The sequence below is a fragment of the Ambystoma mexicanum genome, chromosome 2p (assembly GCF_040938575.1).
Source record: "Ambystoma mexicanum isolate Mex_15411 chromosome 2p, UKY_AmexF1_1, whole genome shotgun sequence".
Taxonomy (NCBI): Eukaryota; Metazoa; Chordata; class Amphibia; order Caudata; family Ambystomatidae; genus Ambystoma; species Ambystoma mexicanum.
In genome coordinates, this window is record NC_090923.1 from 45,673,910 (window position 1) to 45,690,041 (window position 16,132).

Genomic DNA, 16,132 nt, shown 5'->3' on the forward strand with positions numbered 1-16,132 from the left:
TTATCTAGGAATCCTGTTACCTGGGGTGTTTATAGCAAGTACTGTAGAGGTTTCGAAGGCTCATCCACGGCGGGACGAGAATGGCGAAACTCCAGCACAGGTTTTAGGAGATGTAGCGAAATCATTCCTTCCATTCTTTGGGCAGATAGCGAATTCTGAGGATATCAGGAAACTAGCGAGAATACTGGAGAGAACCATTAACCGGACCACAGATATACTCTATAATATGACTTTAGAGCAGAAAGCGATCAGATTGGTAGTGCTTCAGAACCGGATGGCATTAGATGTCATTCTGGCTGAACGTGGTGGAGTATGTAAACTAGTGGGGTCCGCTTGCTGTGTTTTCGTACCGGATTCCTCCCCAACTATTTTTAAAGCAATACAGAATCTGCACATTCTTAGTTCAGAAGTGCATGTTCCCAAGGGAAATTGGGATCTTAGCGCTTGGTTCTGGGACTTCTTGCGGTCTTGGGGTTGGAAAGTGCTTTCAGTCTTGCTGATTATTTTGGGAATTCTACTATTTCTTTGTTGTTGTATCCAATGTCTACCAAGTATATGTTCAATGCTAGGGGGATGTTGCGCTCAGGCGATAGGTACAATAGGACATAAAGTGTATGCCCCGGATAAAACCTCTAAGGAGTATGTACTGAAAGAGATCTTAGTAAAAGATCTAATGGCGATAGATATTTCTGACAGCTATTCAGGGTGTATGGACGATGACACATGGAGTTATTTGCAGGGAGATCAGAAGTAGTTTAGCACTTGGCATAAGGCAAAAGGAGGGTTTGTCAAACTAGAAATTATATCGTGCCTCCTATTGCTATGAATATATGTATATTGGCCTACACCAAGCTGCTAACAAGCTGATTATAAACTACATGTGAATAAACTCGCATTGCAAGGTCCTGACCTTAGAAACCATGTAAACTGTCATTTTGGGTCAAGCCGCCATTTTAGGTTTTCTTGCTCTATAAAGTCACCATGTGAGCTAAAATGGTAGCCTATGTTATTCAGAACAGAACTTGATTGTCATGACCTCTGTACAGCTAATGTATAACTTGCCTGCAGGCCACTTGTTAGGATCATGAGCTGAGACCTTGTCCTTCTGCTGACCTGTGTGCAATGGATTACCTGTATCACCAAAACTGATCTATAATTGAATGAGAACACCTGCTTAACTATATTGTATAAATTAAGTCCCGCATTGTAATGTTAGGCCTAGAGCATACATTATTACCATTTCTTCTTGTTAATGTATACACCAAAGATGAACTAGATTTGACCTGGCAAGGGACCCTAGAGCAGTAACTTATTTATGGAATGGTTAACCTGCAGAAAGGCTCGACAACAGGCCGGAGAAATGTATAAAAGCCTGACTGTTTCAATGAATATTTGCACTCACTGAGCACACCGAACCACGCCGGAGTTCGCTGTGTTGTACTGAGGGTCGATGGCTATCTGAATTTTGTTCTGTTCTTTTGTAACTGGATTCAGTATAAAATAAAGTACTTTGTATGTTCCTTTGTAACCTGTGTTTGGTGTGTTTCCTTTTTGGTTACCCTGCCTCATATTATTTCCTTGTTTTCACAAAATGGCGTCTATGCAGGTGTGTGTGTTCCCAAGACACAAATGCACTATGTACTTGCAACCTCTACGTGGGCACCTGGCATGCAATTATACATAACAGACCTTAAATTGTCCGGCATCGGGAAATGTACACACAATACAAATGCATTTCTATCCCTGCAAAGGGGATAGAAATGCACGTGAAACAACAGTGGTTCAGGCAACTGCTGACTTGATTTTAACACCTTGCAGAGAAGGCCCTGTCATGGTCTGTCTATCCGCTGGTGGAGTGCGTTACTTTTACTTTCATGGAAACATGCATCATGTTCAGGGTGTGATGGGGGCATAAAATTGTCTCGGGCGCCAACAAAAAAAAGTGGTCCACAGTTGCAAATTGCAATTCATTCCTTTTGTGATGCTGTTTGAATAGTACCCAAAGGGGAGGTTTTTGATAAAATGTGATGCACATTGTACTTTTTAAAGAATATTTATTCAGCAACACTGGTCAAAACTATTAGCCGCATAGTGAGTAACTCATCAAACTGGCCCACATTGGCAACAAAACTGGCCCACCTGCCCCTTTCTGACTGTGCCTGTTAACACAGAGCTTCCTGTCGGGACGTCACGCTGCAGTGGAATATTGTGGGTAACTCCCATTTGCTACTGGTGGGGCTTGTGACAACACAACCAATGAAACGCTACGAGTAATTTCCTGGTTCACTACCTCATATTTCTGTAAATAATGGCAGCCAATTAAGTACTGTGCCGAGCTCTGGAAATGCAACGAAAACCCAAAACTATACAGGCAGTGAATTAAGTGTCGCCACTGAAAGCAACGGTCAGGGCCGGCCTTAAGGGCAGCAGCGCCCTGGGCGAATTGGCGCCACCCCCTCGCCCACAGCGCCCCCTGGTTAACAGGGGGCAGGGCGGAAGGGGGCGGGGCAAGGAGGGGCCTCTTTCTTTTTTTTTTTTAACCTCGCTTTGGCGAGGAGGTTAAATAGGGCGCGTTAGCACCCCATTGCCATTGAATGAGCCCGCCGCTGCTGGTTCATTCAATGGCAATGAGGCGCCTGCCACACCTTCTGCCACCACGCCAGCTCGGGGAGCCCTTGAAAGACTCCCCGGAGCTGGCGTGTTGTGGGGCTAATGGTGCCTTTTCTTGTGAAAAGTGCCCGCGGCAGAGGAGCGCATTTAAATGCACCCCCCTGCCGCGGGCACAATTTACAGTAAAAGGCCACCTGCTGCGCCTTCTCCCACAACGCCAGCTCGGCAGAGCCCTTTAAAGACTCCTCCGAGCTGGCGTGGTGGGGGCAAAAGGCACCCTGGGGGCGTGACGCCCCAGGCAGTCGCCCGGCTCGCCCCCCCGTAAGGCCGGCTCTGGCAACGGTTGATATTAGCATGAAGTCAACGCTCTCATGTGGACACCAGCCAGACCCATTGTGTGTTTACAGTCTTATCTGCAGGGGTGGAAATGGACATTGTTTTCTGTGGGATCCCTCCAGCGACCAGGGAAGGGTTGGTCCTCTTGCCACCGCTGTCGCGGGTGGGATGCAAGAGTACATGACATACATGTGAACAAGCGTCATCACTGCTTCTTCAAATCACTGCCGATAGCTGTGCCTCATGACCTGTCACTTCTCAGGCTCCCCCATGTGCACCTGCACGTAAACACACACACAGACACCTGTGCACGCATGCCTTTACACACACACACATATGTAGATTCCCTCACCATGCACCGTCAGACTCATTCATAGATACAAACTGTTCACGGTGTGCTCGAGGGTCACGTGTGTGTTGGCCACACTCCCAGAGGCAGCACTCCAAAAATGTGCATAATTTGCATAGCTCCGCCTACCTCGCTAAAAGGACAAAATGCGCCGTGAACCCACCAAATTGAGGGACAATTGTATTCGAATCAAGAAGAGTTCCCTTGTGTTTACCTTTTTATAATATTGTTTTGTAACATAGATAATAACTGCGTTTGCTCCAATAGAGGAGGCCCTTCCTTAGTTGCCTCTGATTTGTGCTTAGTTTGACAGACAAGCATTTCACCTAATTAGCATCACTGCATTGTACTTTTGAGTTAACCCTTGTTAGGCATTCAGAAGTTATGCGATTGCACTGAAGAGCCTTGTGATCTTGGGCAAAACACTTCTGAGAATGTGGGCTCACCAGTGATTTTCTTGGGAAAATTAAACATCAGTAATACATATATGCCGTGATGGGGCTCACACCTGTACCTGCAACTCACCCAATTGCATTTTTTCCAACCCAGCCCCACCAATAACTTGTGTGTCTGAACCCAAAGCACTTGAATCCTTTTTTTTCTCTGAATTGTGGCAGCAAGGCTATGCCCGTCTGGGCTGGGAAATCTGGTAACTTCAGGAGGTCAGAGTATGTCAAAGCTCTGTCACTGGCAGAAGCAGACCTCAGTAAAGGCATTGTACAGAGATGAACGGCTCGCTAAGCATGTAAATGGGTCATCTCTCTAGTAAGTGATGACCTTGTTCCACAGCCTGCCCTGCTCGCGGGTTTCCTGACTCCCTCGGGGCCTTGAGGTGTTGGTCTTGTATTGCGTTCCAAACTCGTGAGTGAGTCTCAGGTCAGATGACAGCTCTGCTCACACACTTGTGAACTTCCACATCTCTCACCCTTTCACATGCTCGCAGTCATTCGCACCTCTCACCCTCACACACACATGCAGTCACTCACACCCTCACACACACACACACACACACACATGCAGTCACTCCCACACACACACACACACACACACACACACACTCTTACACCTCAGACCCTATCAGACCCACTCGCAATCACTTGCACCTCTCACCCTCACACAGGCACTCACTTGCAGTCAATCGCACCCCTCAAACACACTCGTATACACTCACACCTCAGACCCTAACACACACACTCGCAGATACTTGCACCTGTCACTCTCACACACGCACGCACACAATTAAAGTCACTCACACCCTCACACACACACACACACTCTTACACCTCAGACCCTATCAGACACACTCGCAATCACTTGCACCTCTCACCCTCACACACGCACTCACTTGCAGTCAATCGCACCCCTCAAACACACTCGTATACACTCACACCTCAGACCCTGACACACACACTCGCAGACACTTGCACCTGTCACTCTCACACACGCACGCACACTTGCAAGCACTCGCACCTCTCACCCTTAGGCATACATAGATGCAGTCATGCGCAATTTCTCACGAACTGGCCTGTCAGCACAGTCCCTCTGCAACTACTTACATGAGGTGCTTGAACCAGGGCGCCATTCTGCGTCTGTGGGCCTAATTCACAGAGCGTTTTCCAATGGGGTTCTGCCATTATAAAAAGCTTCTGTGAATATGTTTACTGTACAAAGTGGGTGAAGGCGCAACTCAGAGGTGGTCATATCCCACCCCCTTTTGTGAATCGCTCGCAGCTTTTGTGCACAAGTGAAGGGATGATGTGCGAGCGGGAAAAACGTTTCGTGAAACAGGCCAACTGATTCTAAGAAACGCAATATTGCTGTGTGGGAGGGGCTTAGTGGGTGCGTTCAGTCTCAGTGCGTGGATCTGGGCTCTGCCACTGCAAGAACACTGCGGGTGCAGTGTTCACTGGCAGCTGGGACAAGGGATTTTGGATTTTTCCAGATCCGAGTAGGCAGAGACTTTTTCTTCCCGATTATGGTAAATCCGGCCGAATGCTTGCCGTGCTTAGCAGCAAATGATGTGCTCCTACATTCAAAGCAATTAAATATTGGTGCATTGTCTCAAACAATTAGAGATTAGCCTGATTAAATTACAATATAAACACATCCCCTTAAACCATATATATATATTCAATGAAAAAAACTTTGTTAAAGGGATGTTATGGTTACAAGTAAAATCGAAAAACCTCAGAAATTCTCCAGTTATGATAAGCTAAGCAACCACTGCCGCCAAAATGAGGTAAGTAGGAGGGTTGGTGGGTGACATTTTTTTTAAAGGACGGAGGGTGGGGTAGATGGGGTGGTGCCTGTAATATGGGATACATTACTCACCGTAATCGTATTTCTGATGCTTGTATCTGCTTAGATTCACATGCTGTGCATAGGCCGACATCTAGTGGAAGCTGCGGAGTATTACAGTTTGTTTTTCGAAAGTCGAAAATGGGCGTCGACACAGGCGTGCCAGTAATACTATCCCTAGTGTGACGTCCACTGTACCCAAGATCCCTCACGCGTGTAGGATCCTCAGATTGTATTTTTTCTGACATGAGGAAGCATGAGGAGTAGCGTGAGTACAGATAATCCAAGCAGATAGACAGAAAAGGTAAGACTACAAGCAATCATGCGCCTTCTCTCGGAGGGGAGGAAGGGTGGGTCGCATGTGAATCTAAGCAGATACAAGCATCAGAAATACGATTACGGTGAGTAATGTATCCCTTCTGAGGCTTGTGGAATCTGCTTAGATCACATGCTGTGCATAGATTAGCGAGCAGTACCAGAAGAAGGAGGTGGGATGTGAGAAGGGTCATGAGCAAACAGGTGTCTTAGAACCGCTTGTCCCACTTGTGTATCTGTCTTGGAATGAGTGTCAATGCAGTAATGCTGAGTAAAAGTGTGAATAGAGCTCCAAGTAGCCGCTTTGCAAATGGTGTCGAGGGGAACATTTGCAATGAAAGCCAGAGTGGCACCAATGCCTCTAGTAGAGTGGGCCCTTGGCGTAAAAGGCAGAGTCTTGTCAGAAAGAGAGTAACACAGCTGTATACAGTTGATAATCCACTTCGAGATAGCGCCCTTAGAGACGCGATCCCCCTCTCTGCCTGTAGCTACGGAGACAAACAGTTGATCTGTTTTCCTTAGCGGTCTGGTTTTATTTACATAGTATAGGACCGCCCTACGCACATCTAGGGTGTGTAGTTTCACCTCAGCCGAGCTTTGCGGGTTCTGGAAGAAAGCCGGAAGCTCGATGGACTGGTTTACATGGAACTTGGATATGAATTTAGGTGAGAACCTAGGGTGTGTGCGTAAAACCAGTTTGTCCTTGTGGATAGTAAAGAAAGGATCCTGCACTGACAGAGCCTGAATTTCACTGACCCTTCTTATGGAGGTAATGGCTACTAAGAAGGCCGTTTTATAAGTCAGGTGTTTGAGACTACTTTTATGCATGGGTTCGAATGGGGGTCCCATGAGCTTAGCTAGCACCACGTTGAGGTCCCATCCTGGCGGTGGGTTCGAAATAGGAGGGTGAAGTCTCTTTACTCCTTCCATGAAGGCTTTAACCACTGGTACTTTCCACCACGAGACCTTGTTATGGGATGTGGTGTAAGCCGAGAGGGCTGCCAGGTGTACTTTCAGCGAGTTAAAAACCAACCCTGCATCCAGCAGGTGGAGCATGTATGTCACAACGTTGGAAGGAGTGCAATCAACCGGGTTGATTTGTTTATTCTGGCACCAGATAACGAATCTTTTCCACTTATCAAAGTAACAGTGCCTTGTATTTGGTTTCCTGGACTCCTTTAGAATGTCCATACACCTCTGTGGTAATTTGAGATGTCCAAACTCTATGACTTCAGGAGCCATGCTGCTAGGTTCATAGAGTTGGGTTCCTGATGCACTGTTTGACCCTGTTGCTGGGACAGTAGGTTGTACCAGGCTGGGAGTCTGATGGGTTCGCACACCGCCATCCTGCGTAGGTGTGGAAACCATGGTTGTCTCGCCCACATGGGAGCAACTAGGATGAGCGTCATAGATTCCTTGTTCATCTTGTACACCACCTTCCTGATGAGAGGAGTTGGTGGAAAAGCGTACGCAAACATCCCTGACCAGTTCATCCACAGGGCATTCCCTTGGGAGTCCGGCTGGGGGAACCTGGATGCAAATCCTGGGCATTGTTTGTTTTCGCTTGTGGCGAATAGGTCTATAGTGGGGAAACCCCACTGAGAAAAGAGATCTTCTACTACGTCTCTGTGAAGGACCCATTCGTGTTCTTCCGGGAGGGAGTTTCTGCTTAGAGCATCCGCTAGGGAATTGAGCTCCCCTGGAACATGTTGCGATGACAGGAAGATGTTCCGTCTGAGTGCCCATATCCATATTTTCTGGGCAAGCTTGGACAGATTTGGCGAACGAGTCCCCCCTTGCTTGTTCAGATAGAACATGGCTGTCGTGCTGTCCGTCCTGATCTGCACCGACAAGTTCAGTAGATGGGGCTCGAACGCCCTTAGCGCTCGGAATACTGCCAGAAGCTCTAGCAGATTGATGTGGTTCTTGGCTACTGAGTGAGACCAGAGACCCTGAGCTGTGTGGTGGAGATGGTGAGCTCCCCACCCAGTCAGGCATGCATCTGTAGTCACCACGGCTTGTACTTCGGGATCGTAAAAGGGTTTCCCCTTTGCGAGATTCTCTCTTGTCCACCAGTGTAGGCTCTGTACGAGTGTTGGCGAAACGACCACTAGATCGTCCCAATGACCACTTGCCTGAGACCACTGTTTCGCCAACCATTCCTGCATGGGACGCATGCGCAGACGCGCGTGGGGGACCAGGTAAATGCATGACGCCATCATGCCCAGTAACCGCATAGCTTTGCGTACTGTTATCTGTTGACCTGACTGATAATGCGGAATTTGCAGAAGTATATTCCGAATTCTCTCTTCCGAAGGGAAGGTCAATCCTTTCTGAGTATCTAGGAAGCTCCTAGAAACTGTTTTGAGGTGCTTGGCACCAGACTTGACTTTTTCTCGTTGATGGAGAAGCCTAATTCGTGGAGGAGGTCGATAGTCCTCTGAATGTTTGACCTGCAAATTCCTGGGGTTTCCCCCGTTATGAGCCAGTCGTCCAGATAAGGGTACACCGGGATTGCTTCCCTGCGTAGGTGTGCAGCCGCCACCGCCAGTACCTTGGTGAATACCCTTGGTGCTGAAGCTATCCCGAAGGGCAGTACCTTGAATTGGTAGTGGCGACTGTCCACCTTGAAGCGCAAGTACTTTTTGTGCGCTGGGAGCATGGAAATATGAAAATAAGCATCTTTCATATCCAAGGTTGCCATGTAATCCCCCTTTTTTAGGAGGGGGATTACCTCTTGTAGCGTGGTCATACGGAATTTTTGGGGCTTGACATATTTGTTGGCAGGCCGTAAGTCCAATACTGGGCGCATTGTCAAATCTTTCTTTGGCACAAGGAAGTAAGTTGAATAGATACCCTTGTTTACCTGGTGTCCTGGGACGAGTTCTATCGCGTCCTTTTCTAGCAGAATGGCGATCTCCTCGAGAAGGATCCTTTGATGCTCTAGGGAGTGCACTCTTTGTCGTGGAGGATGATTCCGGGGACGCTGCAGTAGTTCTATACAATATCCTGCGGATACTGTTGACAGCACCCATCTGTCTGAGGTGATCCCTTCCCAAGCCTGGGTGAAGGTGGAAATGCGTCCCCCTACTGGGGTTGCGTGGCAAGGGACCCTGAACTGAGCGTCACTGTTTTGGTGGAGGCGTGCCCCCGCCCTTGTTGGGGCTGCCTCTGCCTCTTCCACGACCTCTCTTGTTACCCCTGCCGTAACTCTGGGTAGACTGCTGGTTGTTATTCCATTGTGTACCTTGTCCCTGGGCATAGTTGCCTCTTTGTGAATTTTGGCCGCGTGGGCGACGAAAATTATTGTTCCCCCTCTGGTTAGGGGGTTTGTTGGTAAGCTGGCCAAGGGATTTGAGAGTCTCATATTCATCTTTGGCATTTTTAAGTGCGTCTTCGACCGCTTTCCCAAACAATAGGTCGGGTTCCACTGGCTTGTCTATTAAAGAAGCCTGGGTTTCTGTCTTGAATCCCGACTGCCGTAACCACGCATGTCTCTTGATAACAGTACCTTCTGCTATCAATCTCCCTGCGTTGTCAGCGGCGTCGAAAGTTGCTTTTAAAATGCAACCAGACACGGCTCTCCCCTCTGCCGAGATCCGAGCCAGCTGGCCCTTTAACGGTTCTGGAGCAGAGGCAATGAGCGCCGCGACTTCTTCCCATTGATGGCAATTGTAACTAGCCAACAGGGTGGTGGAATTCGCAATCCTTGCTTGGTAGGCGGACGTTGAGGCTACCTTTCTGCCAAACCCGTAAAGTTTTTTGCTCTCCTTGTCGGGAGGAGCTTCTGATGAAGATAAGGGCGTGCCAGCCCTCTTTCTAGTGTTGGTCACCACTAGGGAATCTGGTTTAAGATGTCCCTTTATATACAGAGGGTCAGACTGGGCTGGCCGGAAAATCTTTTCAATTCTGGGGTTGACAGCTCTGGTGAGGTTAGGATTCACCAGGGAAGGATCTATTCTTCGTTGGATGGATTTGAGGATAGGGATGGTCTGAGCGACCGGTCTTCTCTCTTCTACAAACTCCTCCGCGAAGTCCCTTTCCTCCTGTACACCGTGGGTGTCGATGTGGAAGTGTTCCGCTGCTCGAGCGAGAACCTCGTTAAGGAGGGGCTGGTTATCAACTGGAGAGTCAGTAACTGGGGCTTCGCTTTGTACTGGGGAATCTACTCTGTAAATTTCCTGCTCATCTTCTCCCTCCTCCAGGTCCTCATCCTCTGCATAGTAATCTGTCCCGGTTTGTTCTTCCATAAATGCAAACTCCTGGTCCTCTTCAGGGAAAACTTGTCCCTGATAACTGGGGAGTGGAGTAGAATATGGAGTGGAGTAAGGCTGAACCTTGAAGGGTTCAGGTCTTTCGACCCGGGGCTCTTTACTTAGCGGGATAGGATCGGAGGAGTCTGAGGGTGTGGCCCCTTGAGGGTTATATGAAAGAAAGTGTTCTGGGTTCTTATCATAAAAATCAGCCAAGGAAGACATCCTAGACATAACCCTGTCTATGTCTTCACTGGACCATTCCCTGGAACAGGGTATTACTTTAGCAGGTGATTTATTTTCAAGGGTAGACTTGTGTTTGCTTGTCTGCTTAGGCTTTACAGGGGTGGAAGGCTGTGCTTTCCGCTGTTTCCCCCCTTCTCCGTGCGTGGAAAAATGTTTTCCCTGTCCCTTGGGGGCCCCAGAGACTTTCGACGCCTGGCGTCGAGGGTCTGGAGAGGTATCTGTGTGCTTCGGGCGTGGGGCCTCACTGATGTTAACCGCGGTCTCGGTATCTTGGAGCGCGGCCTGGGGGTGGAAGTTGTCTTCGTCTCCCGACGATCGAACTTCCGTTAGTGTGTGTAGCGAGGCACTCTTGGCAAGAGTGGATGATTGCCTTGCGTCGTGAGGCGATCTCGATCGAGAGCGCCCAGAGGACACCGAGTCGGACCGTTCTTTTTGTGCCTCTTTCCGGGAAGTCGACGTCGTCGAGGTCCGGTTGGTCTTAGTGTGTTTAGTGTGTGTTAGGTGTGTAGCGCTTGCGTCGCCGGGGGTCTTCCCCATAGCCGCCTTGCCGGACGACCTTCCGAGGTCGGGGACCTGCGCTCGTCGGCTGTCTTTCGACGCCGTAATGCCCTCGCCGTCCGAAAGTACGGCGTCGCTGCCATCGCTGAAGGCGCCCTCCGCTGCCATGGCCTCCTGCCTGGCGTGGTGGGCCCAACGCTTTGTCGAACGGTCCTTAAGTGTCTTAGGTTTAAACCTACTACACGCTCTGCAGTTCGCTTCGGGGTGATCCCTCGGCAAGCAGAGATTGCACGTGGCGTGCCTGTCGACCCAAGGGTATTTGCGATTGCACTTGGGGCAGAATTGAAAAGGGGTACCCTCCATACGCACCTTAAGGCAGCGGGCTGCTAAGTGTAGGAATATATATAAATGTAACTATATATCAAGAGTGAAGAGTATGTACCACCCCCCACTCTCCCTACTTGTAAGGGCCGAGGCCAGCGGCCTACTAGGCCCGGGCCGAGGCCAGCGGCCTACCGAGGCCCAGATCCGTCGTGCAGCAGTCGACGGTCGATGACTTCTCCAGCCGTCGTCGAGGTTGAGGGTCGACGTTGGGGTGGGGAAGGGAATGAATAAGAATTAAAATTATAATAACAGCAAAAGTATGGCTAAGGCCAGGGAACTCCGCAAGATGCTTCCGACCAGTATGGCGGAAAAAAACAATCTGAGGATCCTACACGCGTGAGGGATCTTGGGTACAGTGGACGTCACACTAGGGATAGTATTACTGGCACGCCTGTGTCGACGCCCATTTTCGACTTTCGAAAAACAAACTGTAATACTCCGCAGCTTCCACTAGATGTCGGCCTATGCACAGCATGTGATCTAAGCAGATTCCACAAGCCTCAGAAATAAATATATATATATATGTATTACATGCAGTGGCATCACTAGGAGGTAGCCTGGGAAGGCCCGTGCCCCCCCTCTGAAATCCTGGGCCCCCCTTGTGCCCTCCCTACCTAAAGCAAGCAGTGACCGTGTTCTCTGTTCGTGGTGTTATTTGTGACACTCACTTAGGCAAATGTCTGCAGATCACACGGCAAATACTCTCCTTTTGACTCAAAGCTAGCAGTGATCTTGGTATGCATTCTGGCATTGGTATGAACATGAGCACGAGCCGCTTCTCAGGTGTTCCTGCCCGGCTTCTGCACAGCGACCTCCATAGTGTGCAGGGCAGCTTGCAGCCCCTCCCTTCAGAATGTAGTGCACAAAACTGCTAATGATGGGCCATTAGTCACTTTGTGCCTGCATTCTGATGGGAGGGGAGGTACAGTGGGGTGTGGGTAGTTGGTGTGCACAAAAGCCTCTCTGCAGGAGTGCTTGTGACATCACACATTACCTTTCATAGGTGGCCCTCACACTTTTGTCTGTGGCCCCCTCTGTGCCCCTCCTAAATTTCATTCCTGGCGACGCCACTGATTACAGGGCCTGTAATGGTTATGGTTAAGTTGCTCAACTCATAGAAAGAACACTTTTTGGGTGGCTTATAACTTTGCCGACCCTGGACGAATCCTCACCAGACTTTGCAGAAGAAGTATGTGGCCCCATTAGAATGATTTTGTAAAGTTTAGTGTGGTTTCTTCCAGGGGGGGCAAAGTTGCCAGGGGGGGCCCAAAATGTGTGGAAATCCTCATAGACGCAATGGAAAACATTGTTTGCTCGTGCCTACAGACCAAACCGCTGGATAATCAAGAGTAGCTCTGCTAGCGCCCGATCTCCAGGTGTCATTCCCGGCTGATCGTCCTCAAACCTACCATTCAACATTACCAAGTTCCAGTCTTGGAGGAAGTCCATCCATAGCGTACCTTGCTTATTCGGTACTGATTGCCTCATTGCACTCATTGGAAATACATCATCTGATGTGGCGTTGGTGGACCAATCAATGCAGTTTGTTTTCAATCCACACCACCAATGATAACATCCTTTCCTGTGGAGTCATAATCCATCTTAGTTCTTTCCATCTCCTTTCCATCTGGAGGGTCGTGCACATCCACAAGCAATAGCCTTCCTATTTCCCCATCTGTTTGCTGTACAGCTGTGGCCAAAATGTTTTTATTACTCGCGATATCAATGTGCGTGGTCATTGAATGATTGCATGTTCCTACCACCAATCCCCCTCCCCCACTGGTGAGCTGATAAATGGGTGGGGTCCATGTAGAGCCATCCCACGTTTGTTTGGAAGTTTAGAGAAGGAACTAATCCTGCCAAAGTTGTGACTGTGCTCCACCAGAGCAGCACTTAGAAGATTGAACAGTGGGCGCTATCTATTTGGGAAATGAGATGGAGCCTTTGACGGAGAACCTCAATGCACCCCCAAGACTTTGGGGCATGCCATCTGATGCCAAGGTCTGTGCACGCACCTCTTCACACAGAGCTCTGCCAGCCTACCTAAATAAAGACAGCATGAGGTTTTGTGTCACGTGATCATTCATGAAAATGTGTATTCTCACTCCTAGCGCCTGTGTGTTGAAAACATGCAGAGGGAAATGACCTCTTCCACTCCAGACATTGCTCCCCCTTTATTGAGCACCATAACATTAGAAAGTGTTCGATGTCGGCCTGACTCCATGGCCTTACCAAACCATTACTTGATGACGTGTGGAGAGTACAGATGTCAAAGGTCAGAATGTTTAAAGAATGGGTAGACGTACCTATAGAAACAACTTCCGACATCATGTCACCCAATTGCAAAGTGTTCAAGTGATATCCTAGGTTCCATGTAATAATGTCCATGTAATAATGTCCATGTAATAATGTCCCTGCAAAAAAAGCGCAGTTTCTCCAGAGACATTATTCCATTGCACATGCGGTCGACTCTCCTGCAACCCCCAATTTTTTTCATTTTTACAAGGGGTGCAGGGGACATCCTCGCAACCTGTCCACATACATAATGTCACCATATATAATGTGGTCAATGACTTTTCCCGTCGACAATATGTATGGGGACACTTATTACCTGATACCGGATCTATCTTACAGTTTTATGAACTCCAGTAATTCATTTAACCTTGAATTTACCCCAAGACTTAATGATATAAAAACCTATGACAGTCACCTGTAGCTCAGGTCTTGCGACGAGCAGCGACACCGTCTTGCAATCTTCACTCGTCAGAAGCGCCACGGCCTCTTCCCGGTTCTGCACCTCGATGCCGTTAATCTGGAAAGGGAACCGTGCAGGGTGAGAAGCCGAGGGAGAAGAAGACATCAGAGAACACACAGCCTGCTGCTCCCACCAATCCAGTACATGCACATACCCTCAAGGCTGCCATTGGCTCATCAAAGATGCCAATCATAGCGTCACATGACCTTCATTCTGGCCACGTGGTAAAAATGCACCTTATTCCAAATACCCATACGATGCCGTGAGGTAGCCCACCAGAGGGTCATCTGGATACCCACCTGTGATGGCATCATGGCAAACGCATTCTATCCCTCGAGGGCAGGACCAGTTGCCAGTCCTTTCCAGGGTATGCCCCCTTCCCACATCCAGTAGAAGACCCAGAGAACTAAATGCGAGGCTCCTCAGGACTTGGCTCCCCAGAAAATACCCCCTCTTTCTCAGCGAATGCCTGCCCCCCGACAACCCAGCAAATGCAAGAGGAGCTGCACCTTATCAAGATACCCCCTAACTCTGATCACCTGAGGCATGGGGCTGTGGCAACCCAGTACCCTTCTGATGTGAGTCCAGTGGCTACCTCCCTCTATAGATCTCCCGACCTTGTATTTTAATTAGTGCTTCGAAGACCTCCAAGACATTTTCCACACTATAAAAAACCCTCACTGTGTAAATTGTGACAATATCATGTTCAGCAACACATAGAAAAGACTCAGGCTCATGGGCCAGACTATTAATATGGCCTAGTGGGACTCAACATAGAAACAGGCTCCAGGGGCCAGACTATAAATATGGCCAAGTGGGACTCAACATAGAAACAGGCTCCGTGGGCCAGACTAAAAATATGGCCAAGTGGGACTCAACATAGAAACAGGCTCCGGGTGCCAGACTATAAATATGGCCAAGTGGGACTCAACATAGAAACAGGCTCCGGGGGCCAGACTATAAATATGGCCAAGTGGGACTCAACATAGAAACAGGCTCCGGGGGCCAGACTATAAATATGGCCTAGTTAGTGGCAATCAACATAGAAACAGGCTCTAGGGGCCAGACTATATATATGGCCAAGTTGGACTCAACACAGAAACAGGCTCCAGGGGCCAGACTATAAATATGGCCAAGTGGGACTCAACATAGAAACAGGCTTCAAGGGCCAGACTATAAATATGGTCAAGTGGGACTCAACATAGAAACTGGCTCCAGGGGCCAGACTATAAATATGGTCAAGTGAGACTCAACATAGAAACAGGCTCCAGGAGCCTGACTATAAATATGGCCTAGTGGGGCTCAACGTAGAAACAGGCTCCAGGGGCCAGACTATAAATATGGCCAAGTGGGACTCAACATAGAAACAGGCTCAAGGGGACAGACTATAAATATGGCCAAGTGGGACTAAACATAGAAACAGGCTCTTGGGCCCAGACTATAAATATGGTCAAGTAGGGCTCAACATAGAAACAGGCTGCAGGGGGCCAGACTATAAATATGGCCAAGTGGCACTCAACATAGAAACAGGCTTCAAGGGCCAGACTATAAATATGGTCAAGTGGGACTCAACGTAGAAACAGGCTCCAGGAGCCTGACTATAAATATGGCCTAGTGGGACTCAACGTAGAAACAGGCTCCAGGGGCCAGACTATAAATATGGCCAAGTGGGACTCAACATAGAAACAGGCTCAAGGGGACAGACTATAAATATGGCCAAGTGGGACTAAACATAGAAACAGGCTCTTGGGGCCAGACTATAAATATGGTCAAGTAGGGCTCAACATAGAAACAGGCTGCAGGGGGCCAGACTATAAATATGGCCAAGTGGCACTCAACATAGAAACAGGCTCCAGGGGACAGACTATACATATGCCCAAGTGGCACTCAACATAGAAACAGGGTCCAGGGGACAGACTAAAAATATGGCCAAGTGGGACTCAACATAGAAACAGGTTCCAGGGGACAGACTATACATATGGCCAAGTGGGACGCAACATAGAAACAGGCTCCAGGGGCCAGACTACAAATATGGCCTAGTGGGACTCAACATAGAAACCGGCTCCAGAGGCCAAACTATAAATATTG

The 16,132-nt window shown here is 48.7% G+C and overlaps 1 protein-coding gene across 3 annotated transcripts in view; it reads right to left on the bottom strand.

The window, feature by feature from the left end:
- PDZRN3 (PDZ domain containing ring finger 3) overlaps positions 1-16,132 on the bottom strand; it is a 785,994-nt gene that overhangs the window by 23,184 nt on the left and 746,678 nt on the right. For all 3 annotated transcript variants that reach the window (XM_069643215.1, XM_069643214.1, XM_069643216.1), the window contains one exon: positions 14,000-14,101. In XM_069643215.1, coding sequence (XP_069499316.1) covers positions 14,000-14,101 — 102 coding nt within the window. The remainder of the gene's footprint in view (positions 1-13,999; positions 14,102-16,132) is intronic.